Source organism: Condylura cristata, unplaced genomic scaffold (assembly GCF_000260355.1).
Source record: "Condylura cristata isolate star-nosed mole 26May11 unplaced genomic scaffold, ConCri1.0 scaffold00023, whole genome shotgun sequence".
Classification (NCBI taxonomy): domain Eukaryota; kingdom Metazoa; phylum Chordata; class Mammalia; order Eulipotyphla; family Talpidae; genus Condylura; species Condylura cristata.
The window spans coordinates 5,342,200-5,368,957 of NW_004567124.1; the positions used below are offsets into that span (position 1 = coordinate 5,342,200).

At 53.1% G+C, this 26,758-nt stretch overlaps 1 protein-coding gene across 1 annotated transcript in view; it reads right to left on the minus strand.

The window, feature by feature from the left end:
* Positions 1-26,758, minus strand: part of SMAD3 (SMAD family member 3) — a 105,684-nt gene that overhangs the window by 17,400 nt on the left and 61,526 nt on the right. The window contains exons 2-4 of the mRNA XM_004687647.2: positions 3,370-3,563; positions 3,104-3,235; positions 1,775-1,849 (exon numbers count right to left, since the gene is read on the minus strand). Of these exons, the coding sequence (XP_004687704.1) occupies positions 1,775-1,849; positions 3,104-3,235; positions 3,370-3,563 (401 nt within the window). The remainder of the gene's footprint in view (positions 1-1,774; positions 1,850-3,103; positions 3,236-3,369; positions 3,564-26,758) is intronic.

Sequence of the window (26,758 nt, forward strand, 5' to 3'; positions counted from 1 at the left end):
CGGGAGCCGGGAGAGGAGGCCCCGGGAGCCGGGAGAGGAGGCCCCGGGAGCCGGGAGAGGAGGCCCCGGGAGCCGGGAGAGGAGGCCCCGGGAGCTGGGAGAGGAGGCCAAACATGCCGCCACCCGCACCCATCAGTGTGGGCCTTCGGCAGGGGGTTAATCTGTTGGATCTGTCCTGTCAGGTGGGAATGCAGATACCACCATCGATGGCGTGATCTGTGGAAACTGAGGTGGGGGTGTAACAGGCCCCCGCCTCGACTGGCATGAGCAGGCACTAAGCAGGTGCCGGCTTCCTATTCTGTGGCGACATGATTCATGGAACACAGGCGTCCACACGGGTATGAAAGGGCCTGAATGGGGATCAGGGAGGCGCGGGCCAGGACAAGGTGACCCTCAGGGTCCAGATGAAACTCAACCACGCCTCAGCTGGCAGAGACGCTCCATGAATAGCTAGACTGGATTCAAAGTAGGCAACTGTGAGCAAAGCAGAGGAAATCAACAGGAGACGCCAGCGTCCATTTCCATAGACGACTGACGCCGAGACCAGGGCCACGTGGGTGCACTTCTGGGAGGACAGAAAAGGGGCTGGAAGGAGAGAGGCTGGGGAAGGCCTCTGCTGGCAACTTACTGACCATCTCCTGTGGCCCGTTTTCTTTTATAACAGAAGTCAACAGAGAGGAAGAGCAGAGAGGAGAGAAAGGGGGTGAGAGACAGCATCTGGACACCGCGCTGGCCTGCTTCCCGGCCAGCATCGAAGAGCAGCAAGTGTGCATCTCCGTCCCTTGGCACTGAATGCGGGAGGCAGCTGCTCGTGGGGGAGGGGGCCAGGAGGTCACACCCCCGAGCGCCATGGCATCCAGGCTAGGCATTAAGCGACTATGTTTACAAGGAGCATGCCAGTCTCTCCTGTCCCTCCTGTCCTCGCACCACACCCCCTGACGGTGAGCAGAAAGGGGCTCCACGTGCCCCAGGCTGGACAGTGTGGAAGCCGCTGGGCTCCCTCGGCCCCACACCAGCCACACACAACATGGCACACTTTCGAGGGGGCGGCTGAGGTTCAATTCAGGAAGCGTCTGGTTGAGAGCCAATTTGGTCCCATGACAAATGATGTGGGAACATCTGGAGACGCGGTTGGAGACAAGCTGGGTCTCATAGCAAGAACACACAGCTCACATGTGGTCACCACACCAGATGCTCCAGGGGTCTCCTCTAGTTCTTGGCAAAGAGCTTGGCAAAGCCATGGTTGCCCTAAGCTCCCTCAGGTGACCACGTCACTGCTGCCTCCTGTCCCCAGCACCTCCCTGAGGCACAGACCCTGCTGAGGCCTGCAGCAGCACCCCGAGTGAGCCCCTTCTCTCTCTGCTCTGCACTGAGGCCTCACTGTCCTCCAGAGCACCAGGCTGTCCATGCCTGTCTGTATCCCCACACCTCTGCCTGGCACACTCTCTGCCCACTGTGACAGCTTGGCCAACACCATAAGCACCAAGATTCAACTCAAGAAAAACCTACACCGTGAAGGCCTGCCCGTCCCTAACCCCCCCTCCCCATGCCAGCCAGGCAGCCCCTGACCGGCAAGCTCTTCCATCAGGGTGGACCTGAGGCAGCAGGGTAACTGTGGAGGTCTTCAGTCTCCCTCCAAACTCACCCGCTGAGGCTTCTCTTCTGCCCCTGAAACCTGTATGGTACCTGGCACCCAATGCTGGCTAGACATATTGGACAGAGGCAGAGGGCCGCCCTCCACCAGGATTAAGCACGCACCACCCGAGGTTCTGACCTGCATCCATGCTGTGGTTCATCTGGTGGTCACTGGTCTCTCCATCTTCACTCAAGTAGCCAGGGGGTGGGGTTTCTGGGAATCAGAAGGAAGGTGGGTCATTACATCGCCTCAAGGCTGGGCACCCTTGAGATACCCTCTGCAAACGTGTCCCCTGCGTGCACAGTGAGGCCAGGAGTGGGTGCCGGAGGATCCCTGGCCTGGAGCGAGGGCACCCGCTGTGGGCTCCTCTGGGCCTTGGGCCCAGCCACCTCCCCGCAGCCTTCTGAACTGCTACCACCCAAATCTGAAAGGCCTGAGTCAAGGGGCTCTGCCAGGCTGACTTCTCCCCAGGCTCCAAGCTGGGGTTTAAGCCCGCCCTTCTGAGGAGACACTGGACTTGTCTCAGCCTGGCCTATCTCTGTCCTCAGGGTGGCCTCCTTTTGACTCTCCTCTCCATTTTGTAAACCCTGCACTGTTACTATCTGTTCTTTCTTTAGGGGATGTCTCAGCTCCCCAAGTAGCCTGCAGGTACAGTGATGCCAGAGCCTGATGTTGTCCTCCGGAGCCCTCAGACCCTGACGTGGCTAAGGCCCGTGATGAACAGAGTGGGTAACACGTCCCTGAGACCAGCACTGCCTGGGAAGGGTCTGAACGTTGGTCTCTCCTTCCTCCTGTACCCAGCACACATGCCTGGGTCACCTCAGCAGAGTAAACTTACTGGGGTAGAGGCCTCCACCCACTGGCACCATTTATAGCCTCGAGTAAAAGTCAGCAGATGTGGCACCAGGCCCACAGTATCTGAACAGTCCGAGGGCTACCAGGCGTTTCTCCAGGACACAGAAGGGGGATGGAGATTCGCACTACTTACATACAATGAGGCCTTCTCCAAACACTGGCGCCTTTGACATCAGAGCCCACTTCTCCCGTTAGAGCAAGAACCCTAGTTCTGACCTCAGTTCCCACCAGACCGTAACCCCGCAGCGGTCTGCTCAGAGGGCCGCGCTCGGCGCTCGCTGCCTCGTACCTTCTCCGGGCCCTCGGGATGCTGCCTGCACGCCGCAGGCCCCAGGGGCGGCTGGAGAAACACAGTGCTGCTATTTCCGCTTCCAAAATAAATGACTGCATCAAGTCCGAGCGGAAGGGTCACGAAGCCGGTCCCCCATGCCAAGAAAAGCATCATTAGCGAGTGGGGAGCCAGGCCACAGTGACTCTCCCAAGAGAAGGGGGTTCTGAGTCTGGGCCCACAGGTCAGCGCTCCGTGTGGATGGGGGTTACAGGGCCAGGCCAGGGGGGGCAGAAGGCAAGGCACTGTCCTGGGCCCCTGACCCCAAGCGGCCCTGTGCTTACCTGGAATATTGCTCTGGGGCTCGATGCCCGCGGGAAAGTTAGTGTTTTCGGGGATGGAATGGCTGTAGTCGTCCAGCGGGGGGAACTCGGCCGGGATCTCTGTGTGGCGCGGCACCAGCACGGGAGGTAGAACTGTCCAGGGAGGCAGAGCAGAGCAGGTCAGCAGTGGGTTCAGGCTGGCCCCAAAGTCCCCAAGCCTCCCCAGGAGACCCCATGCCCTCCCTTGGGAGGAGGGGGCGCTACAGTACCCGGGGGGGATGGCCTACCTGGGGTTTCTACCCTCTGGTAGTGGTAGGGGTTTACGCAGACCTCGTCCTTCTTCATGTTGAAGGCGAACTCACACAGCTCCATGGCCCGCAGCTCGTGATGGCTGTGCAGGTCGGGCCATCGCCACAGGCGGCAGTAGATGACGTGAGGCAGCCCCTTCCGATGAGACACCTGCAGCCGGCCATCCAGGGACCTGCCAGGACAGAAAGAGACAGGGGAGAGGACTCAGCGGGCCTCCTGCAGCCCCGGACAGACGAGCAGGCAGGGACTCCGCGCTCGCCCCGCCCCTCATTTCTCTCCAGCCAGAGGGCGGGAGATCAGAGAGTCCCTGTTAGTGCTGGCAGGGATCCCAGAAGAACACACACGCCGCCAGGGAAGGTCGGGCCCCCGGGCTGGCAGGGTGGACCTTGACCCCAGTGGGCCCTGGGGCGACTGTCCCACACCACCCCCACCCCACAGTGGGACCGAAGGGGCGCTTGAATCCTGCTCTGAGAAGATGAAACTGGTGCTTGCCTGGAGGGGGGTTAGCAACCCAGACTCCAGGTATGAACGTGTGGCCCACAGGGACGCAGAGACACTGGTGGCGGGCGACATGTCCACCTCCTCTAATCCCTGCAAATCCTCCCGTTCCTGTTCCCTTTTATAATTGGTATCGGTGGTGAGGCAAGAAGGGGAACTTAAAATGGTTAAACCTACACTACGGACCTCTCAGGAGCCCACTCCGGCTTGGGGGTTGTTTTGCAAGTGGCGTCCTAGGGCCCCTAACCTCAATGGTGGGTGGGGTACCCCAGTGCCACCATGCACAAGGCTGTTCTGACGCAGAGTGCGGGTTTGAGAGCAAGCAGCCGGGGGATGCGGGGCTCCCTACCAGGTTCAGTTCTGCAACACCCACTGTCCCTGTGCAGGCAACACCTGGTGGGCCTTGGCCTTGGGGCAGGTGTGGCTCAGACCAGGCCTGCGCAGTCCCTGGGTGAGCTGGACCAAGGTTCAGGAGCTTGCTAAAGTGTGGAACCTCAGTACCTACCCCGATACACTACTGGCTTGTTGGAAAAGTCATGACATATATTTTCTATGTTTTTCAAGCAAAAATGCATCATGACTTTTCCGACAGCCCAATAAATCAGAGCCTCCTCTATAAATCCCCAGGCTGTCTGCCAGCAGGGCTACTGGGGATCTCAGGCAGCAGAGGTGTGCCTGCCAGGCAGAGAAAAAGGACGTAAAGTTTAACATGAGGGCCAGTAGGAGACAGGCGAAGAGGTTCTTATTCACACGAGGGCTTTATTTAACGAATACTGTATGGGTGTCTGCAGCGTGTGGCCCCAGGGGTTCCGGGCGCAGAGAAAGACGGCACCGCGTTCCCTACACCAGGGAGCGTCCTGTCCAGGCGGCCAGACGACATGAATAAACACAGACTGTGACAAGCTGCGATGTCCTCAGACAGAAAAGCACAGGGCACTGCAGAGTACATGGCCTGGGAGTCCCCATTTGGCTGCAGGCCTGGGCGGGGTATCCTTGAGGTGGTGAGAAAGGGCAAGAGAGGAGCCTCTCCCCCCAGGCCCACGGAGGGCCGGGCCAGAGCCAAGGCCCCGCCAGGGTGGAGAATGAGGGGAGCAGAGGGTGAGGCTGGAGAGACTAGAGAGCAGAGAGGGGCGACTGGGTAGAAGGCAGCAGGCAGGGCGGACCGCGGGGCCCTGGGAGCCATAGACGCCTCCGAGACGCTGATGCCAGCTGGGTGCGTGCATGTGGCAGAGATGGTCCCTGACAATTCTGGCTGCGTGGACAAGCAAAGAGGGGGGTCGCGGGGGGATGGAGAGCTGCAGTGGGTGGGATGGGTGCTCCTGAATAAAGAGGACGGCGGGCGGCTCTGCACTGGCGACAGGAGGGCCACCCTCACGTCCCACAGTCTGTGGGAACAACTCTTCTAACAGCTGGGTGTGGTCGCTGAGAGGCTTTTGCAAGAACTCCCCCCCCCCCAGCCCCCTATGACTAAGGGCACCCGTTTGCCTGAAAAAAAAACAGAATGTATGGGTGTTCTGTGAGGGAGGGGCTCCCAGTCAGGGCTTGGCTGGGTCCCTGAAACTGACTGGGGCAGCTGACTGAGGGCATGTCCCTCCTGTGGGACCCCCAGATCAAGGAGGTCCCACAGGCTCCAAGTAGGAGTAACCAGGCAGAGAGGATGGCTGGGACTGGCCTGGGATGCAGAAGGAAGGCTCCCGCTGTGGAGTCACGAATCCCGGGGTCAAGATAGGCCTCCGCTCTCCTAGCTGTGAGATACGGGGTGCATCATGAGGTCTCTTGACTCCCCTTACTTCATCTGTAAAACGGGAACATTGTCCCACCCACCTCCCACCTCTCACAGCTTTGCGAAGCACCAGTGAGCGTTACTATTCTGCAAGGCATTGGCCACGCGTCAAAGCCAGTGCTGGATAAATGGGGTGAGTATGGGATTGAGGAGAAGAGAGAGGGAGTAGCGACAGCTGAGTGGAGGGGCTGAGTTACACAGCTGTTCCCACGAGTGCCCATCGCTCAGGGAAGTGGCCACCTTCACGCCTGGGCGTTGGCCAAAGCCCCAGCAGGAGGCCAGCTGGATATTCCTAGCTACCTCCATGGGTGGGTGGGTGGGTGGGGTGGGGAGTGGAAGACAAGGCTCATGCATTATCCAGGGAAGAATGGGGCTGTCAATGCACCCCACCCTACCTTGTTGATAGAATGGGGTGGCCTCCTTGTTTTAAAAAGAATGGTAACACAGGCAGGAGAAGGGATGATGGACAGCTCAAGGAAGGCCGCAGCCTCCATGGGGCACGCAGCGGAAGGCTGGGAGAGAGGTGACGCTCCCTACAGGCCTGAGCCTCCAGGAAGGGGGGGGCGGGGCAGGATGTGCTGGGTCCCCACAGCCCCAGAACCTGACACCAGAGCCTGCCAGGCCTCTCCTGCTCAGGACCCTGCAAGGAGAAAAGACAAGGAACAGGCCAACACGGGACAGCCGGGTGAGGCTCGGGGTTCTGGCGGGTGCGAGTGGCTGAGGTGGGCCTGGCATGAGGGGGTTTGTGACGTGGTCACTTTGGGCTAAGGAATGTTGAGGAATGGGAAGGAGTCAAGGAGGACAGAAGTTTGTCACATCTGCAGGCACTGCAGTCCCTAGTTCTTCATCCAGTCCCTCCTAGAGTGCCCAGACTGTTCGCTCTCAGGCCTGAAGAGAATTACTGCACAGAGAGCTCCAGGCAATCGGGGACGGGGTGGGGGGTAAGTGCAGAGCTGCTATAGGAGGAGGGGGGCAGGTCAGGAAAGTACTAGTGGGGTGGGGGAGAAGAGGAGGGGGTTGGAAGGGAAGGGAATAAGAAAGGCCCAGGCAAGAAGAGAAGCTGACGGGTGCCTCTGTCCCAGTCTAGCCAATACCAGGAGCAGGGAGGAAAGAGCAGGCAGGAGTGGAAAGGGGGTGGCCGAAAGCCAACAGAAGTGATTCCATTTGTGCCCCAGAATCTGGGTGACACTCAGGAACCGGAGGAACGACACACTTCTCAGGACAAAACCCAAACAGCCCGATGGGCCTTAAGTCTCTAGAAGAGGCTGCTCCCCTCTCCAAGCTCCTGCAGACAGGCCCTCCCCATCCCGTGACAGGTAGGTTTGTTCTCTGCAGAAGAGGGACCAGAGAGCCAGAGATGGGGGGCTCTGGACTGGGCCACCAGGGCACTGCCTGGGGAGAAGGTCAGACAAGGGCTGGGCAGGATTTCATGAAGGCTCCCGAGATCGCTCAGTACCTGGGACAGTGACAGCCAGACCCTTGCCCCAGCCCACTGCGTGGGGAAGTGTAACAGTCCTGCCCATCACACTGTGTCTGTGGATCCCTCAACAAAATGACCACGTATCTGCCTGTTAACTGGGCTGCTTAACCCCCTGCCCACAAGCCCCTGCAGCACCAGACTCTGAGCACTTAATCAACTATTTACTCCTTAGATATGAACACTGTCCAGAATATCCAGCTATAAAAACAAAAACAAAAAAAAAACAGTACGAACAGGATGCACAGGGACAGCAACAAGCTTCTCGAATAAAACTATGCACATGAGTTATTTTGATAATATAATTACGTTTTTAAAAAGCAAGGGAGTGACATAGTCAAGGTTGTCTGGTCATGGCAAAAAGATAGGTAAACTGGTGGTGGGACCCAACAGAGTCCTGACAGTTACTCATAAATGAACATCTGATTTTCAGCAAAGATGCTAAGCCTATAAACTTCTAGAATAAAACAAAGGAGAGAACCTTTCTGAGAACCTTGGGATAGGCAAAAACTGCTTAATACCAACCCAGAAGCACATTCCATTTTAAAAACAGCTGATGGTTGATGAATTAGACCTCATCAATATTAAACTTTTGGTCTCTGGAAGCATGGCTCAGAGAATACCAAGACAAACGGCCAAAGAGGGGCGATACTGGCAAAGCACGGATCCAACTAGAGCCCGAGAACCACGGACCATAGAGAGCTCTAAAATACTAAGAAAACAAGTACGCCAACTTTTAAAAGAAGTAAACACATGAGCATACATTGCACACAAAGATGGCACAGACACACGGCAAGGGAGTATGTTAGGGCGAGTCATCGGAGAAGCTCGGGTTGCAGTGAGCTACCTGTACGTGTTGTTCGTGGTTAAAATGAAGAAGACTGCAACCCATTTTGGCAGGGAAGTGGAGCCAATAAAATGTGATACATTGCTGACGGAAATGTAAAATGGTATAAATACTTTGGAAAAGCGTTGGATGGTTCTCAAGTTAAAATCCAGCCGACCGGCCCTCCCCTGTGGCGCAGCACTGAGAAACTAAAGCCGCTTTCTCATGAGTTCGATTCCCGCCTGCCCCGGAGGTGACCACATGGCACGGCAGACCTCTCCTGACACGCCCACTGCTCCCCTCAGCAGTGTACTTCGATGATCTGCCTGTTCTGCTCCCCACTCTGTCTCTGGTGAAGCCTCTCGCCGCCCCTGAGCCTCTGGCCTGTACCCCAGTTCTGTATGAACAAATAAATAAATCTTTAAAAAAAAAAATTTGTCTCCAGTTATAAATTCCTATACAGTTCCATTATCAAAGCTGGGCCCTGGCGCAGCAGGCTAAAGCACAGCACTAAGAAGCTAAAGCCACCTCTGCAAGAGTTCGATTCCCGCCTGCCCCGGAGATGACCACATGGCGTGGCAGACCTCTCCTGACCCGCCCGCTGCTCCCCTCAGCAGTGTACTTCGTCGATCTGTCTGTTCTGCTCTCCACTCTGGTGGAGCTTCTCACCGCCCCTGAGCCTCTGGCCTGTACCCCAGTTCTGTATGAACAAATAAATAAATCTTTAAAAAAAAAAAAAAATCCAGCCGACCATGGCGTCCTCCCTCTCGGACGAAAGCAGTGGCCCCGAAGATGCACACAGGCGGGTGCTGCGGACGCTTTATTTGCAATTGCCCCAAATTGGGAGTGACCCAATGTTTATCAGCAGGTGACTGGATACGCCTGTGATACAGTCGCATCAGGAGCAATAAAAAGGCACAAAGTATCTCCACAGACCACAGATGCATCTACACCGCTGAGTGAAAGCCAGACAGGAGTGTTTGCGGACGATTACAGAGCAAAGGAAAAACCACACCAGCCAGTAGAGCACTACAGCTGTTGCCTGGGGATGGAGAGGGGGGAGGGGGCTTCCAGGGCACATCTATCATCTTGACTGTAGTGGTGGTTTCCAAAGAGTACACATATATCAAAATGTATCAAACGTACACTTTAAGTATGTGAAGTGTGGATGTGTCCACAACTCAAGAGAAAAGAACAGAGGGAGCTCCGGGCTCTGGGCCTCTGGCTGTGGATGGACACGGCTTCAAGCACTAACTCTGGGTTCGGGGACTGCATAAAGGTGATCCAGTTGCTCAGTGCTTAAATGTTTCCATGTGAAATTTAAGTCCCTTTATTGGATTTCTAGGAGGGTAGACTGACATTCTGTGCAGAAAGTTGTTGGCATATATTTAAAGACAATCAATAGCAGGACTCTACCGTCATTGTTATCTATTACTACTCCTAGTCAGGACAGTGCCTGGCAAAGTACGGTACACAGCAGATGCCCCGAAGCCCAGTCCCTTCCTCTCCTCTGGCCACGTGTATGCACAGTCAGGCTGATGGCACAGAGGTCTCAGTCCACCCGGAGCTTTTAATTTCCTTAAGGTTTATGTATTCCTTATCTCAAGCCTCGCCCCAAGCTATGTGAGTAACTACACATGGCTCCCTCACTGTGACCCACTGTGTCCTAAAGGCAAAGCTCTAGTCCTGGGATCACCCAGAATTGTCCACCCGGCCGGCTCAGAGCATGTGACTGCCAGTCTGGCTGTCCAGGAGTCGGCCAGCCCATGGCCCTGACTGGGGCCGTACCATTCCCAAAGTCACAACAAGGAGGACATCTCATTCATCCCTGATGCTCCCGCAACAACTCCTTCTGGTTTGGAGAGTGCACTGCCCAGAGCCAGCCTTGGTAATATTCCATCCTTCTCCATCGGTCCCACTCAAAACACACATCAGTGCTTACAGAGCAATGAATAGTGGTTTGGGAGTTGCAGCTGCTGGATTTAATTTGGTGGATGTGTCCAGGACACACCCTCCTAAGCCTTACAGGGCACCAGGCCCATTTTGAGAATCCAGTAAATAGGCCTTAGTTCCGGGCTGATGTTACCATAAGCCTGCTTGGTTGCAGAAAAGGGTTTGTTTATGACCACTCCTCTCCCCGACCCAGCCCTTCCCAGTATCCCCAGAGCAGCTGCAGGGTCTGGGGGGACAGGCCTCTGGACCCCCGCCCCAGTGATCCCTGCACTCTCTGCTCAGGCCCAGCGGCTTCCTGGCGAGAGACCCTCCAGCCTTTTCCAGCGACCCTCGCAAACTCCTTGGGCAGAGATTTTAATCCTTAAATATATTCTTTACTGGCCAAACCATTTCCTGTGGCAGGAAACTAGGTTTCCTCCCCTTGGCTCCAAGAGGGACCGTGAAGTGTCTCAAAATGGTGGTGGGAGCCACAGCCAAGTTGGGGAACGTGCCAGAGTCCGAAGCCGAGTCCCTGGGCACAGTGGGGCACCTCCTGCCACACACCACTGTGCCCTCTGCGACCAGGGTGGCCTTCCTTAGCCACCTCGGAGCCAATGTCAAGCACCGCGGCTTTGGACTGGGCAGACCCCATCTTCCAAAAACCTGCCAACATCTATTCAGTCAGATTCTGTGCCAGGCACGTGACAATACCTGAAAATACAAACGCAGGCAAAACCCTAGTAGATGGCACCTTCCCCTCGCTCAGGGATCATGCAGCACGCTCAAGGTCACATAATGTGTATGAGGTGGAGCCAGAACTCAGGCCCAGGACCAATACATGGGGGGCAGACTGAGCCCCAACCTGCAGCCAGAAGCGAGCCCAGGTGATCAGCTGTCCAAATAAACGGCCATAAACTAAGGCTGTCTGAGCTGCTGAGTGGGTTTGCGCCTCAGCACCAGCTCACTGGTACAGAGCCCAGCGCAGCTCAGGGCAGCTTTCCAGAGCAAGTGTCGTATCTCACAGACTAAGGGAGAAACGGACCTGGAAGGTGGACGACTAGGACAGAGCTAGTGTGAAGTACAGCCAGCGTGTGCCTTTGTCCTTCACTCTAGTAACACTTCCTGGCCCTTCCTGGCCTCCTGAACCATTTCAGAAGGCTTTGGTGTTTGATACGGAGAACAAACTACTCAGAGATTTGCACAACTGGCATAAAGTAGGAACTTACTCTAGCTCTCAAGGAAGGCTCACTTGTGAAGTGACCCAAGTAGCACACGAATAACTCAAAACCCCACCCCTGCCACTCATTTCAAACCATTTTTCCCCTGGGTTTTTGCATTTCCAGCCTAGAATCTGCTGTGCTGTAGGGTAAGAAAAGGGAGTTATTTCCTATCTTGAGATTACCAATTGAAACTGTAGCCCAGGGCCCTCCCTGGTGGCGCAGCGGGTTAAAGCGCTGCACTGAAAAGCTAAAGCCACTTGCATGAGTTCGATACCCGCCTGCCCCGGAGGTGACCACATGGCGTGGCAGACCTCTCCTGGCCCGCCCATTGCACCCCTCAGCAGTGTACTTCGTCGATCTGCCTGTTCTGCTCCCCACTCTGTCTCTGGTGAAGCCTCTCACCGCCCCTGAGCCTCTGGCCTGTACCCCACTTCTGTATGTACAAATAAATAAATCTTAAAAAAAAAAAACCTGCAAGCCCAACCTGATACTTATTTCCTCGAACGTACATGCTGCGGCCATCAGGCCATCTGCTGAGTACACGCCACAAGCCACCGCACCCTACTTTGACAATCCATTCACCCCACTAGCTCGTGTTCATTCACTTACAAGCAAAGCCTGTACACTCCCCTCTTTCTGTAGTAGGTCTAAGCGACTTCAAGTTTGAGCTAGGTTCTCACTCATCACTTAGACCTTCTAAGAAAGACAAAAATCTGTGCTGGAGACTTTGCAAGGCCCCTGGCATGTGTTCCATTTGGCTTTCTGGAGCTGAGACTTCTTTTCTGTCACCCTTAATTAGCTTGCAAGTATCAGATTCAGAGCTCTTTCCCCCACCGTCACCTCCACTCCATAGACAGCTCAGGAAAAATAAGGGTATAGCAAACACAAAGGTTCTAGGGAAAAGGACATCTGATTTGGGGGTTCACCCAGCTTCCATTCCCTTTGGTAAACACAGCCAAACCCACAGCACATGTGGTTCACAGCAGGTCCCTAGGATAAGAGTGAAAAAAAAAAAATCACAAGAGCCTAAAATTCAGGGAACAAATTATCCTGGGAGTGAAGCTCTGGTTAACCGAATGCCCCCTTGGTCCTCCACTCCAGAGAGGCACACAGCTGGTACTTGGGGAAATGTAACAGCATCTCATCTAATCTCTTGCTTCTGGGGTTGAGGAAACGGACTGACTCTTTGAGTACCGAGCTCAAGGTCACCCAGCCGATCACCTCGAACAAGAAGCCAGACTGACACTGCAGATAAATGACAACTAATTTTTTAGTATAATTATGTCTTATGTTGAAATTGTTCAGATTTCAGAGCTGACAAAGTCTATAAACTGTCTGAGCACAACAAAACCTGGTTTCTTCGTTGTAGGGAGCTATTTTTCTTTTGCTGTTGTAGTGAAGTTGCCTGAAGGCCTCACGCTTCAGGATGACAAATGTTTTTGGAATAATAGGACCAAAAAGTAGCAGCTCCGGGTAAAGGATGCATACTGTAATTCCTGTCCTGTCACTACAACTTTCTGAGGCTTCCAATTACATTAAAATTTGTGAAGTGGCTCTGAAAACTGAATACGCTATTCCCAGGCCCTAAGTTTTCTCTTTAAGATCTTGGTGGTTGCATCTGAACTCCATGTCCAGTAACAGCCTGTTTTTGTCACTTGGCACCAAGAATGAGAAATCAGGCTCCCCTCTGGGGAGGGGCAGGTTCCAGATAATGGAGTTTTCATTGTCAATTCTACCCCGTGACATAGGTGCCATACTAGTTTCCTAGATCTTCTCAGCAAGTGCTCTAAGCATGCTAAACATTTTTTTGTTGTGTAGATTGACTGGCCTAGGAGGAACTGAAAACACAATCTCATAACCTTGATACCAGTCACTGAAACACTGCCATCAGGAACAGCTCCATTTCGACACGAACTTGCAAATGTTCAATAACCATGTGCCAGGCTGCTAAATTTAGGGAATCACCCAATAAAGTGCCAGCAGGCCACACAGAAACACACGAAGACTGGACCTTGGGGGCTTCCATCCTCCCAGAAGGCCAGGAGTGGGCAGAGTGTACTTTATAGAAAAGGATTTATAGAGAAAGTTTGGCTTAATTATAGTCATCTGGAAAGTACACATACACTGAGCACTTCGCAACAGCGGGCTCTGAGAAGGGCAAGCCCCACTGTTTCTCAACCTCAGCTGTCCTGATGTTTGAGGTCAGAGAACCCTGTGTTAGTTGTGAGGTTTGTCCCACACACTGCAGGATATTTAGCAGCATCTCTGCCCCCACCCAACAGATGTCAGTTGCACCCTCACTCCTGACTGTTATAACTGGAAGTCTCCAGAAATGCCAAGTGCCTCATGAGGGGGACATTTGCTGCCCTGGGGCCACGAGAGCCCATGGGCAAGGAGATGATGGAGAAATGTGCAATTCACACCTCTGTTTACCTGGGCCCTGCAGCGTGGGGTGGCATCATGCTCACTTTGCAGATGAAGCATTTGGAGAATGTTGGGTGACTTGCCCAAAGCCACCCAGAACAGCAAGAAACAGCACCCAGGCTTGAACCTGGGTGTTACACCCCAGATACTTTCCTTGCCTGTGAACCACACAGCGGGCACTGTGCCAGAACCAGCAGGCTCTCTGTCTTTGCTCCCGGCCCTCCCCTCTCCCCACGCAAAGTGGATGAATGTTGAAGGAGAAAGAGGGGAAGGAGAGTGTTTCATTTGAAAACTTTCTATTCTACAGCTTTGGGTTTTGCAAACTTTTGGGTTTTGTTCTCCAAGAAGAACCTGACGGAGCTTCAAGTCACAGACAGAAGATGCTACAGAGAGCCAAGTTGGTCTCTGGTAACTGGAAAGAAGGGGAAAAAAGAAGAGTCAAAAGGCTTCACAGAATTTTCTGGATGGCAACTTGACTCAGCCAGTTAACAGTCACTGGGAGTGGAAGTGAGACTGAATATCACTTATTTGTTTCAGAGAACTGCAGTGGAAATTCAAGATACTCAGCCTTGACAATATTCTGATGAGCTAAGGCAAAAGCCCATTTGACATCCCAGCTTTGTTTATGGCCCTTATCCACAAACTCACTCTTGAAATACAGGTGGACCCAAGAACCCAGCTGTGCCAGATACCACTTCTCATTCAACTGGATGATTCGGGGTCTGGCTGGGCATCGGGGCTGCTCACATAGCTGACACGTCGAGGTTCTGTTTCCAAACTAGTTTTGGGAAATGGGTTAGTTTGTCTTTTCAATTTGGAAGGGAAACAAAGTAAAAAGCCAGGTAGAAGCCCCCAGGACAGAGAGGATTCGTCCTGTGACAGGGTGATGATGTTCCATCCATGTGGGAAACAAAAATGAGCAGCCAGAGAGATACTCACCAGCCTCAAAAATCGCGCTGTGAGTGAAAAGGTAAGATTAAGAGAAAAGAGGAAGCGAGAGCTGTTGGAGACCTTTACCTAATGATCTCTCCTTTGACCCTGAAGCTCAGAGATGATGAAGGGGGTAGAAATTCAGATCTCCACCTTCCACTAATAAATGTCTTCAGAGGGCGAAATTATCTTTGTTATCTTAAAAAATAAAAAAGGCAGGGCCCCAAAGAAAAGTCACCTCCCCATAACAACTGCAATTTCTCATGTCTTATCTGCCAGAGAACTTCAAATATTAGCTCACTTCACTAAACAAACAATTCGTATTACAGGACTCTTAGTCATTCTGTTTTTCACTTTCCTCCACAAAGCAGAAACCATTAAGGTCTGAGTGTCCTCTGCTGGCGTCTTTTCCCAGGCCGGGTTCCCAGCCTCCCACCGCCTGCCCGGCAGGTTTGCATGAACTGAATCACTTCCTGTGTCGGACAGATTGCACGTTTGGGGTGGGGCTTGCTTTCTTCTTTTTTTCCTGAAGATTCTCACAGACTTTGGGGTGAAGCAAGTAAAATCCGACAGTGATGATAACTGGCTGCCTTGTCCTATCAAAACAAATCTTCAAGTTTCCAAAGCCTCATGGAACATGTCAGACTGGCATTCATGACTAAAGGGTTTGGGGGGGAAGAGGTAAAGAGGGCAAATAAGGGGGATTTGTGTTAATTGCACAGTTGTAACTTCCTTAATTATGAGTCACTGGCTAGAGAGATAAAGCAGTGTCACAAGTGCTCTGCAGACATGCACGAACAAATCGGGGTGCTTGGGGGGTAGGGGGTCTTTCTAGACAAGCATTCCCTCCACTTGGAGTTTACAGTTGCTGGCAAAACACCACAGGGGAAGAGACATTCCTGCATTTCAGCCTTAACCACATTTACAACTTTTTCCCTATTTTAAAAAGTGGCCCCAAAGCCTTTAGGATCTTCAAACTTTTCTGTTCAGCACCTGGGAGGGTTTGTCAGGGTGGGGGGAGGAGGAAGGAGGGAGTCAGTAAGGGAGGGTGGGAAAGAACCGTATTTCTAGAAAAGTTAGTTTAATGGCTACCTTTGTCGGTAGAAAACAGCACCTTTACAGGACACCAAGCTCTAACATTCCACACACACTCCGGTTCTTTCTGGACCAAGGTTTTACAAGCTTACATAAGCCGTTTCCATCTACACGGTAACAAAGAATGGACAGCCTGTGTATTCTGGGCATCAGTGTGAGGACACTTAGGCAGCCAATTAACATTCCTTTCAGTCGAAGGGGGACAGACCTCCTATTGTCCTAACAAAGGGTTCTGGTTCATTGGGGGCAATTTCACCTACAACAGCAAAGAACCCCTATAGGCAGGAAGATGAGAATTCCAAACAAACAAGAAGGGAGAACCTGAGAGAAAGAAGTCAAGGGGCCCTCATTATGCTGCCTTCACCAGCTAAATGGCTCTGGGCTAAAAGCTGCACCCCAAAGCAGCCCCAACCAGCAGCCAGTCAGCTTCCACGTGAGATTCGCTTCCACGGGGCCCAGGACCCTTCCACCGCCCTAGTGCCTAGCCCTGGCTGACACCGCACCCACCTCCCCACCATATTCCCAGACAGCAGACAGGTGTTTCAGGACCTGGGTACAGAAATTCAAGACACTTAACTCGCTCAGGCAGAAGGGAGCACGCTGCAGCCGCAACTCTGAAGTGGATCTTCCACACCCCTTGTCAGAGGCGGTCAGCTGGGGGTGGGGTGCTGAGGTGACAGGTAGGTACCCCAGCTCTGGGCAGCCCTGTGGCAGGCCCCGTTATGACTCCAACTCAAAAGTCTCCCATTCTTTGGCTCTGCCTCCTCAGGATGACCGATCCCTGCCCCCCCTTTCTCAAAGTCCCCACTGTCCCACATTGGCCAAATTCTTCGGCACCACGGCCCAGTAGGATGCATGGGTCTTCCCTTCCTCACTAAGACAGGGACTCCTGAGCGCAAGGAGACCCAGATGGATGTTCCCTGGGCCCTGCATGGAGTGTGGGGTTAGGATGTCACATCTGGGCACAAGTAGGCGAGAAAATGGAATTATCCCTCTGTACACCAACAATCAGAGGACGCAGGAGACAAATAAGACCTCAGCTGCACCCCAGCCTCCTGAACCCAACCTAGAGGCCAGGACTCACAGGAAAGGTGGGTACAGAGACCCCACCCCAGAAAGTTGTTTTGCTTTGTTTTTTTTTTTTTTAAACAACCAGCTGGTCTTGGGAGGTGCAATTAAAAACAGCAGGGGCCCAACCATGGTGCCAGGGAGCTTTGCTAAAGCAGCCAGTACGGAAGTGCAGGAAGCCGAGCTGCTTTTCAATGAGTAAATGCTCCCTTCCCCACATTCACCTGCCATACCAAAAGAGACAGTCATCAGAGACTAAGGTTGTAGGCAGTCACTAGATAAAAGGCTTTGCAGTAAATCTGCTCCACAAATATTTGCTGAGTGGAGATTTTATCAGGGTTGGATTTACCAGAAGAAAAGGCATGTAGACACCTGGGGTGATGGGGGGGGGGGAGACCCATGTGGGTCATCATCCCAGCTACAAAGTGACTGGTTCAGCCTCTCCCATACCCCCCCCACTCCGCCCGCTCACCCTCTAGCACTGACATTCCACAGACCCCTGAAACACACTAATGGACAGTGCAAACAGCTTAAAGTTGGCTGTGTCTCTCCACTCCCATTCCCTCACTGCCTTTGGACCTCCAGGGCCTTGGAGAAAACAAACCTCAGTCATCAACAGCAGGAGAGCAAACCCAAGATGAAGGACGGGGACAACCAACAAAATTCCCTCTTCTGCTCCACATGGAACAACAGACAGGGAGAGAGAAAAGACGTCAGAATGTTGACTCTCTCTGCAGGTTCGAAGCAAAGCGAACAAACAAAAACCCCAGACCCAAGAGAAGCGAGCAAACAGTGACGGTAGCAGTTGGGATGTGAGACAAAGGCATCCAATGGATAGCAAAGAACTTCCTGAGCGTGAAGCTGCATCCTAACCCGGGGAGGGGAGCAGAAGAATGGCTGGCTCCAGAACCCAGCTGGCTCCAGAACCCGAGTTCCAGAGGCTCCCAGAGGGGCGGCAACTGAGATCCTCCCTGGCAGGGGGCGTGGGCCCAGACGCCCTCCTGGGGCACTTTCTAGGCTCCGTCTCACAGGGCTCTGGAGCTGGAGCGGCAGGGCTCTCTACACATCAGCATTTCTCTTGCCGCTCTCTGTTCCTCGCGCACGGAGCCTGAGAGGAGAGGCATCCCCCAACATCGGGCGGTGTGTGTGAACTGTTGACTTCCTATTCCAGGAATCCATGATGCCCAGGCTACCTGGGGTCCACAATGAGAAACTCAGCTGGCAGATGACAAGAAGTGACCACCACAGCGGGACACTGCCCTGCTGCTGGGCAGTGACTGCCGTGTTGAATCTGCCAGCCCTACTACACCCCACTGTGGGGCTTCAGTGCCCTTTCCAAAAGCCCTCTCTGTCACCAGCTCAACTGCCTCCTCCTTCCTTCACTAGAATTCCCAGCAGCGGGGGCGGGGGCTGGGGCTGTTTGGTAACCATGAAGGGGGTGACAAACCAGGGCTGAAGGAGGGAAGCAAATCACTGAGCTCTTCAACAGGATCCTTGAGAGTTGGGGGGCAGGAGGGGACGGGGAAGGAGAGACGGCGGCTGCCTGCACGCTGGTTATGGTGTGGGAGGGAAGGGTTCCAGGCGCTTCCTTCTCGCCCCACAGGATGCCCCTCAAAGTCTGCCAAGCTGTGCCGAGGGGGCCCTTCATGCACTAGGCAAGACCAAGTTCCTGGACAACCAGCCACTTCTTGAGTTAGCTGAGCGTTCTCTGTTCCCTGCATCAAGCAAGAGGAGTGGGAGATGGAGGAGCATTTCTTCTCCAAACTCTTACCCAATATTGTCCCCCTACCCCTTGAAAAGTCTGAACCTGAGTTGTCCCACCAGAAGAATGAGCTCAGTCTCCCTCCTCTGTCGAAAGTATCGATGACTTGCACGGGGATGGCCTAGAAAACACACACACACTCACTCACTTGAGAATGCTCCTATGTGTCAGAAAGGAAGCCCCTCCCTTGTCCTTTCCCACGCTGCACTGAACCCCCCTCCCCAGGCCTGGTGCCATGGAACAGACACCTCCAGCTCCAGAGCACCCCTCTACCAACTGACCACCCGCCCCGGACCTGAATATCACCTGCACATCTGGTCTCCACCAAGACTCTGACCTGCTTGGGGGGCAGGGCGGGAAAACAGGCTCCAGGCTCTCTGCTCTAAGTGCCTGCTGGGAGAGTGTCTCCTCCACAGACGGTGCTCACCGAGGAGTGCAAAGCCCGGGGTGAGCACCTCAGTTTTCTTAACTTTGCACTGGGTCATGGACTAATGGATCAAACCTGGAAACACTTAAGATTCTAAGGGCAGGAAAAGCAGGGTCAAGGGCACCCTGGGTCTCGTGTCTATTCTACTTTTTCCTTCTCAGGCTTTCTTTCCAGAACCAGCTTTTCCCATACCTGTCTCCCCTGTATAACAGAGGTCACATCAACCCACTGCTTTCTGTAAGCAAATTTTTTTGCTAAGCACTTGTGGAAACTAGGTAAGACTGAAATGGGGCCTGGATTCCAACTCTGACTCCCTCCTCTTGCTACCTGGTGACCTGAGGTGAGGTGTCCCATCTCCAGGGGTTCTCTGGGAACACGGTCTCCAACAACCTGCGCCTATTGTCCAGGGGCTCCTGGCTTCTCTCTCACACAGGCTTCTTTCAGGAGAATTTCACTGAAAATGGAAAGGGGGCATATTTCCAGCCCCCCAGAAACACCACTCCTTGCTGACTTCTGCCAGCAAGTGCCCAAATACAGGTCCAAAATCCTCATGGGAAACTCCCCACCTGCCGTGTCCACAGCTCTGTGAGGGTGAGGATGAGGGGAGGGGATCCTTGAGGCTAGCTTCCCGCCACACCCCAGCCCTGACGCGCTGGACCTGAGCAGGAACCACACACAGATCCTGCACCACAGCGCCGAGGGCTCATGCCCAGGCCCAGCCACGGGAGACTGGAGGGGAGAGAAGGCACACGCATTGCCACTCTGCACGGGGCATAACAGCACTGGACCCAAGAAGACTTCTGCAAAGAAGACACAGATCTGCGTAAAAGGCATCGCAGCTCCGCCACTGGACGGGCACAGGAAGACAGGAGAGGGGTGGGGGGACAGAGGTGGGGGGCTCTAACCACTGAGGGACCCTCAGCAGCAAGGCAACTGCTGCTTGCAAACTGCAAGGTACTGAGCGCTTCCTGGCTGAGTCCACAATTATGTGAAAATTCAGGGCCAAATGAAGTCTAAGCCAAAAAAACCTTGAAAACAAAAGAAAACACAAGTGTACAAGTTCCCCACTAACATAGTATTTTACATGGATCACTTACTTCTGATAGTCTCAGCTAACATGCTTTGATTGAAACCTTAAGATCGAAACGCCTGTGTTTACAGCTATACAATGAAATAGTACCCAGCCATAAAAAGGAGTTCATGATTGAAACCTGCAAAAAAACATGGAGGAATCTGAAAATAATTATGCTATGTGAAAGAAACCAGACCAACAAAAATAAACAAATGGAGGGTTCTGTTCACAGAAAACTCGAGGAACTTCAAACTAACGTGCCGTGGCAGAAAGAAAGCAGACAGCAGCTGCCTGGAGATGGGGTGCTACAGGCAAACAGCAGGGGGGTGACAGGGACAGGAAGAAATTTGCGGGGGCGGTGGACACTTGTGGGGAGAGTCTCATGAGTGTGCGCATATGTCAAGCTCAAAGTGTACACTTATTTATACCTCCAATGTGTGTTTCCTCTGGGAAACAACTCCCTGAACTTGCGGGGAAGTTCTCAAAAGCCTGATTTTAAAACGCAGCCAAGCAAGCCCCAGCCCAGACAGACAGCACTCCAACAGGCTGAGTCAAAGGCACCCTCCTTTGCCCACTGCGGATGAACTCTGGCACGAGGCAGAACTGACACAGGAACGGACCCCTGTGTTCTAGAAAGTGTGACAGACACTTTCGGAAGATATTGCTGAAGAAGTAGCGGCAGCCGAGCTGCGACATTAAAGGCTGAGCCGTTGAGCTCGCTTGCAGCGTGAACACTTGCCGACCTCTTCCACAAAGGGCGCTGCTGGGGCCCAAGCTGCTGGACAGCTGCTGATCAGGGAGAAGTCCTGAAGGAGCCTGGCGAAGCTCCCCAAAGTGGCCGCCAAATCTCAAGGTGGCTCTAGAGCACAAGTTGTGCAGAGACCCATCCCATCGGCAGGGGTGGGCCCGGGCTGGGGCACAGGGCTCTGGCATCCTGCCGGAGGTCTGGCCTGGCTGGGGAGGGCCGGGAGCCAAGGGGCCTACCTGCTGGGGCGAGCAAGGGGCTGCCCGGACCCTGGGCAGAGGTGATGGGCGCACCAGGCTGGCTCCTGCACATGGGCTCACTCCGAGTCCAGCAACACGACAGCCCCACTGGCGGAGCACACGGGCCCCTTCCAAAGCACCCCAAGATCATAAGGTCTCCCGGGTCATGGCGGCATCGCCACTATTTAACACACTGGTTTTCAAATACCTTCAGTGGCCGGCACCATCTCCAGACCCCCCACGCGTCCCCCGCCAGGGCTTCGTGAGCCGCTATGCTAGTTGCCTCTAATCCCAAGCAAATCTGAAGTCCGTCAAGAAGTCTGAGGTTTTGGGGTGCGGGGCACATGTCTGGGGACATCACTTGAAATCTCAGGTCTCAGACTCTGAGCAGAAAAAGCGCCTCCCTTGCTTAGGATTGACACTGGGGTAAAGAAAGGTGGGGCAGCAAGGCTAAGGTGAACACCTGTGCCCCCATCCCTCAAGGAAATTCTTTCCAGCCCGTTGGTGCTTTGTCCTCAGAAGTTCTGTGGAAAGACCGGGTTTACTGCCAAGCCAGCCCCCGGGTCGAGTGTTTCTAGTACAATTCCACGCAAACCATGGAGGCTCAGTGAACATTCACAGATGGTGATGAATTCCTACTTCTGGCCAAGCGCATAGGGGGAAAAAACCCAACCTAGTAAACACTTGAATGCTGGTAGCCCTGAAACAAGGGGGAGGCAGGGGAGATGCGTGAAGAACGAACACTAAAGGAAATTAAAACTCCAACGGTCAGCAGAGTGGCAGGAGGCCAGACTACCTGGCCTGAACCTGGCTGGCTCCTCACACCGGTTCTGAGGCCTCCAAGTGACGTAAGCGCTCTATGCCTCAGTTGTCTCCAACCATCCTGTGAGTGGCTATTATTATCTCCCGCTTGGAGTTCAGATTGCAGGGGCCAGAATGTATGAGTGACATCTCGCAGCATCAAGAATAGACTCTTCAAGAGCCTGTCCCACTCCACCCCAGGTGAACTGAGTCTGTTATAATCAGACTCTTTTCTGGGGCACCTGACCCTCATGTTCAAGCCACCAGAGAGTTACAAATAAGTCGATGCCTGCTGTGAGCCCATGAGAAAACAGAGCCATGGACCAAAGAGGGTTTAAGGCCCAGAAGTCTGGAGGGGGTGCGGGAGGCCTACTCCAGGTATCAGACCTTCTGGATAACAAAAGACCAGCTTAACCCAACCACCAGAAAGAACATGCAAAACAGCGTTAGAAAGTTCCTCATGGACCAAGCTGAAGGCAGCCTGTTCCTCAGCGACTTCTGGCTCCTGGTGAGGCAGATGGTTGGCAAGATCCTTTGGTGACCTCACATAACAAGTGTCCCTGGCTGGGATCCCTCTGTGCCAGCCCCACATTCTCAGGTACTTCAGGAGAACTTCTGCTGTATTCAGCCGGTGTCTTCTAACCTTTCAGGGCCTGAGGACGACCCTAGGTCCTCCCTTCTTAGTGTCCTCTCTTTGATTCCTTCCATGCACCCCTCCTGGTCATGACCCCAGGGGACAGCATGGGCCCCCACAGCCCCTGACATAAAGGGTCCATCGGCATGTGTGAGACACAGCAAACAGAAAAGCAAGCTCAATAGAGAAAGCGCTTTGAACATAACAGGTGCTCAATAAATATTTATTAGGCAAATGAATGCTTCCTCAAAGCCAAGTCAAGCTCCCCTCTCCTCTTCCCACCTCACTCATGGTCAATCTGGGCAATTTCCGTAAGAAACTTCCCGTGGCCGGAATTCGGAGACACAGAAGACAGCCATCAATTAATTGGTCTGGGCCGGAGGTTGAAAACAGGCAGCGGCCCACAGATGTTGTGCTTGGCCCACACCGTGTTTTTTAAATTTTTAAATTGCCAATTTTTAAAAGCTGGGAGATCTCATATGTAAATCTAGATTGTTGACTTCTTTTGAAAAAAGTTCAGATCCGGCAAGACAGGGTCAGTGGCTGCTGAGTGGCTGGTGCCCCTGCCCCGGACCCTCTGTCCGGCGGTGGCCAGGCCCCATCCAGCCTGGCCCCCTGAGCACGGAGGTGCTACACGAGCCTCTAACGGAGGCGCGTCACTCCTCATAAAATGAAAAGAAACCTGAGGGGACAGGAAACTCGCCTTTGTCAGACAACCACCCACCTGTTTGTTTGGGACAGTGTGATTCATACCTATTGTTCTTCTTTCATTGCTTTTTAAAAAAAAAAATATTTTCATTTATTTACGCATACAGTAACTTGAGTGTAGGCCAGTGTACCAGAGGATGGTGGGGCAGTAAGAGGATTCACCAGAGACAGAGTGGGGAACAGAACAACCAATGGATTGACTGAAATACACTGCTGAGGGGGGCAGCCGGTAAGACAGAAGTCTGCTGAGCCACCCCCCACCCCACCCCCGCCCAGGGATAACTTAATAGCATTGCGGCTTAATCCATGCACCACCAGTGAGGCCTCTCCTTATGCCATTGTTAATGGCAGCCCCCTCATTCCCAGGATCCCAGTTTGGGTAACAGATGTATGGCCAGCCCAGCCCCTGCTGACACTAGACCTGCCAGACTCACCCCAAGGTCTCTGCCTCAGGGCCCTCAGACAGCCTGAAGGTTGAGAGCTCAGAGAGGCAGGAAAGGGATGCCCAGTAGAGTGGGGGCAGGCAGAGATCAAGAAAGAAAGAACAAAATAAGATCAAGAGATAAAGCAGCCTGATTAACACCCCCAACCCCTGCCCCCTGCCCTCCTCCCTGAAGCCCAAGAGGGAAGTAAGTTCTCTCCCCCATCATCCCCACTTTCACTGGTGACTAGGGTAGAGAGTGGCAGTTTTTATGAGACAAGTCAATGTGCACTTCGTTCTCTTCCAGAGCGCCCTCTTGGATCGAACACATCCACTTTTCAGGGCCAAGGCACAGTTCCCACCCAAGCTTCCCGACAGACTTACCAACCTTTAAGTGAGTGAAGCCGGGACAAGTTAAAAATAAAATCTAGTTAGCTAACATTTGGGGCTGGGGGCTTGCAGCTTAGCCAGGGCAGTATCTTGCTTTAGAAGAGATGCTGGGGGAGAAGGGATGGCTTTGGGGAAGGAGAGCAGTAACGTGAGAGACTTCTCACAGCAAACATAACTCGTGGGCAGCCACAGGACCCATCAGAGCTGCTGAGAAAGTCCTCATACTCCAGATTCCAGGCAAGACCAGTAGGGAAGCTTCTATTTTTTTTTTTTAAAGATTTATTTCTGCATACAGAACTGGGGTACAGGCCAGAGGTGCAGGGGCTGCAAGAAGCTTCACCAGAGGCAGAGTGGGGAGCAGAACAGTCAGATCAATGGAGTGTACTGCTGAGGGGAGCGGGCAGCTTCCTATTTAAGATGAAATAATCCCTTGCCTTTCTTGAAAGGGTGGAAGGCCAGGAAGGCAATAATTTCTCTGAGGGAAAAGGATAGGCCTCCTCCCCCCCCCCCAATAAAACTCCTGCAAGAACAGGGGAGTCGTTCTCTTGATATTTTATAAGAAAACCTGACGTAAGTGGGTATCCTAGGACATCTGAGACTCATTTGTTCCCTTAATGTGAGCTAACAAAAAAAATGCACATCTCCAGTCCACTGAAATCCCTCACCCTGGCCTTGTGCAAAGCCAGCACGTGGCGTGAGAATCACTGCTGTCAGCTTTGGGCTGAAGCTGCCTGCAGTGGTGGTTGCCTCAAATACGTCCCAGCCCCCTTGATTGGGCATCGGAGAGTTAACATCAAGAACAATCTGTGTCTAAATGGGTTTCCAACACTTCACTCTCTCCAAGGGAATTTTGCAAATAGAGTGAAGAGTTTCTGCTTTGAAGTGGGCAAGGAATCAGCTACAGTTGCTTAAACACTGATCAAATTCCACAGAAAGGATAAAGAGAAGCACATCAAAAGAAGTTATATTTTACATCTCCCCTGATCCAGTCATCCAACAGCTTTGGGTTTAGAGGGTTCAAGGGATGGCGTTTTAGCATCTGGTGGGGAGGCGGAGAGTTGGAGGGTATTTATACATCTCAGCTGGCCCTTGGCCACAGGGCTGCTTTTACTGATCTAGACAAACACAAATTATGGTGCGTGACATGACTTGTATATACAAATAGGCATCTGAAAACAGTCACAGGCTTAATGGAAGGAGACAGCAAGAAGTCCAAGGCAGGAGGGATGGAGAACAAATACTGCCCAGACCCACAGAGCCCAGAGCGGAGGCCCAGCTGCCTGGAGACGCTGGGGAGGGTTGGGGGGGGGCTTTCCTCTGAGGGAGGTGGATGTTTACTTAGGCAGATGAGTTTGCTTCCCCTGGGTGCAACTGTCCCAGGGAGTCACTCAGCAAGTGATGACTGGAGAAAAGGAACAGCAACCCCTGCCAGCAGGCTGTGCCAGGGTGCTGCGGGGGAGCAGGGTCCCAGGGCCGGAACTGAGCAGAGGACCATGAGTAACCCCTCTGCTCCACCCACGCAGGGAGTTTCCTACAGGAACAGTGGTTTCCTGACACCCGAAGTGTCCACATCCTCCCCAGAGAAGGATAAAGCCCAAAGAACTTTGACAGCCCTATGGTCAGCGACTTTGTAGATCAGTGGAGCGACCAGCTCAAAGAGGAGAGGGGACCTGCTGCCACGGGGGTGGGGTGGGGGTGGTTTCGACCCTCTTAACCACTGCTGCCTCATCCACGAGCCCAGAATGGCCTCTTCAGACACCCACTGGGGGTGGAGGCACCAAGTGCTCGTGAATTCAAGGTCCTAGGACAACTGATAGAGATAATGCAGCCTATCTCAGAGGGTCTGACTGCTAACTGCTTCATGTCTCTGCTACAAAGACACCTCCATGACAACTTGGGTGCCCTAGAGTCACCCCAAAGAGAGTGCCACTTCTCAACTCCTTCCAAATTCTCCTGGACCTGTCACTCTGGTCCCATGGGTGTTCTGGTTACCAGGAGAAATTAGGCTTGAAAAGACCTACCAATCTAACAACACTGGCAGTGGTGAACCCCCGTGGGCAAGCTGTATAGGGGGGAAAAACAAACTTCAGGAAAAAAGCTGAAGCAAAACAAACACAAAATACAAACATAGCTACAAGAACGGCAATGAAAACCTCGCTGACTCAAAATTGATAAAAAGAATTCAATAATTCAAATAGGCACAATTTTACCCAGGGAAACTGAGTGTGGTAGAAATAAAGGCACAAAAGAAAATTCCAAAATGACAGAAGGTAAAAATCAGTACCAACAAATGCAAACAAAATCAGAAGCAAATTTTGTTGTGAAAGGTACATGGAAGCAAAAGAGCTGATGAGAACGAAAAGATCTTCAGTCCAAAAAACAAAAGTGGTCAGAAGATGTGGCTTAGGTGTGAAACAGACTGGTGGGCTGACAGAATCTGGCTGGAGTGTTTTTACTTATGAATCAAATAAAGATATCTGCTGGGTCAAAATGGCAAAATGGCAATGGTGGATCTTTTCAAACAAGGTGATCAAAGATCAAGCCAGGGACTCCACTGAAGCAGCCTGGACTGTCCATGCACCTCACGGCCTTTCTGAAGCGGGAGGGGATCTCTTCCCTGGGGACACTCGCCAGGGTGCCTAGAGCAGGACTGAGCACCACAGGAGGCGTTGAGAGCAGACATGGTGGGCAAAAGATCTCTGGCCACTGGATGAGAGGGTGGGAGGAGGGGATACTCTGTGGGGACGGAGGCCCCAGCAGGCCAGTGAGTGGTTCCAAGTTCTCCACAATAAGCACGCATTACAGTTGTGGTCAAGGGGGAGAAAGCACTGAAGAAAAAAGCCGAAACACCTGCTCTCAGAATATATTTACTCACACAAAAGGTCCAGATGACCCGGGGCTGGGGGGGGAGGGGG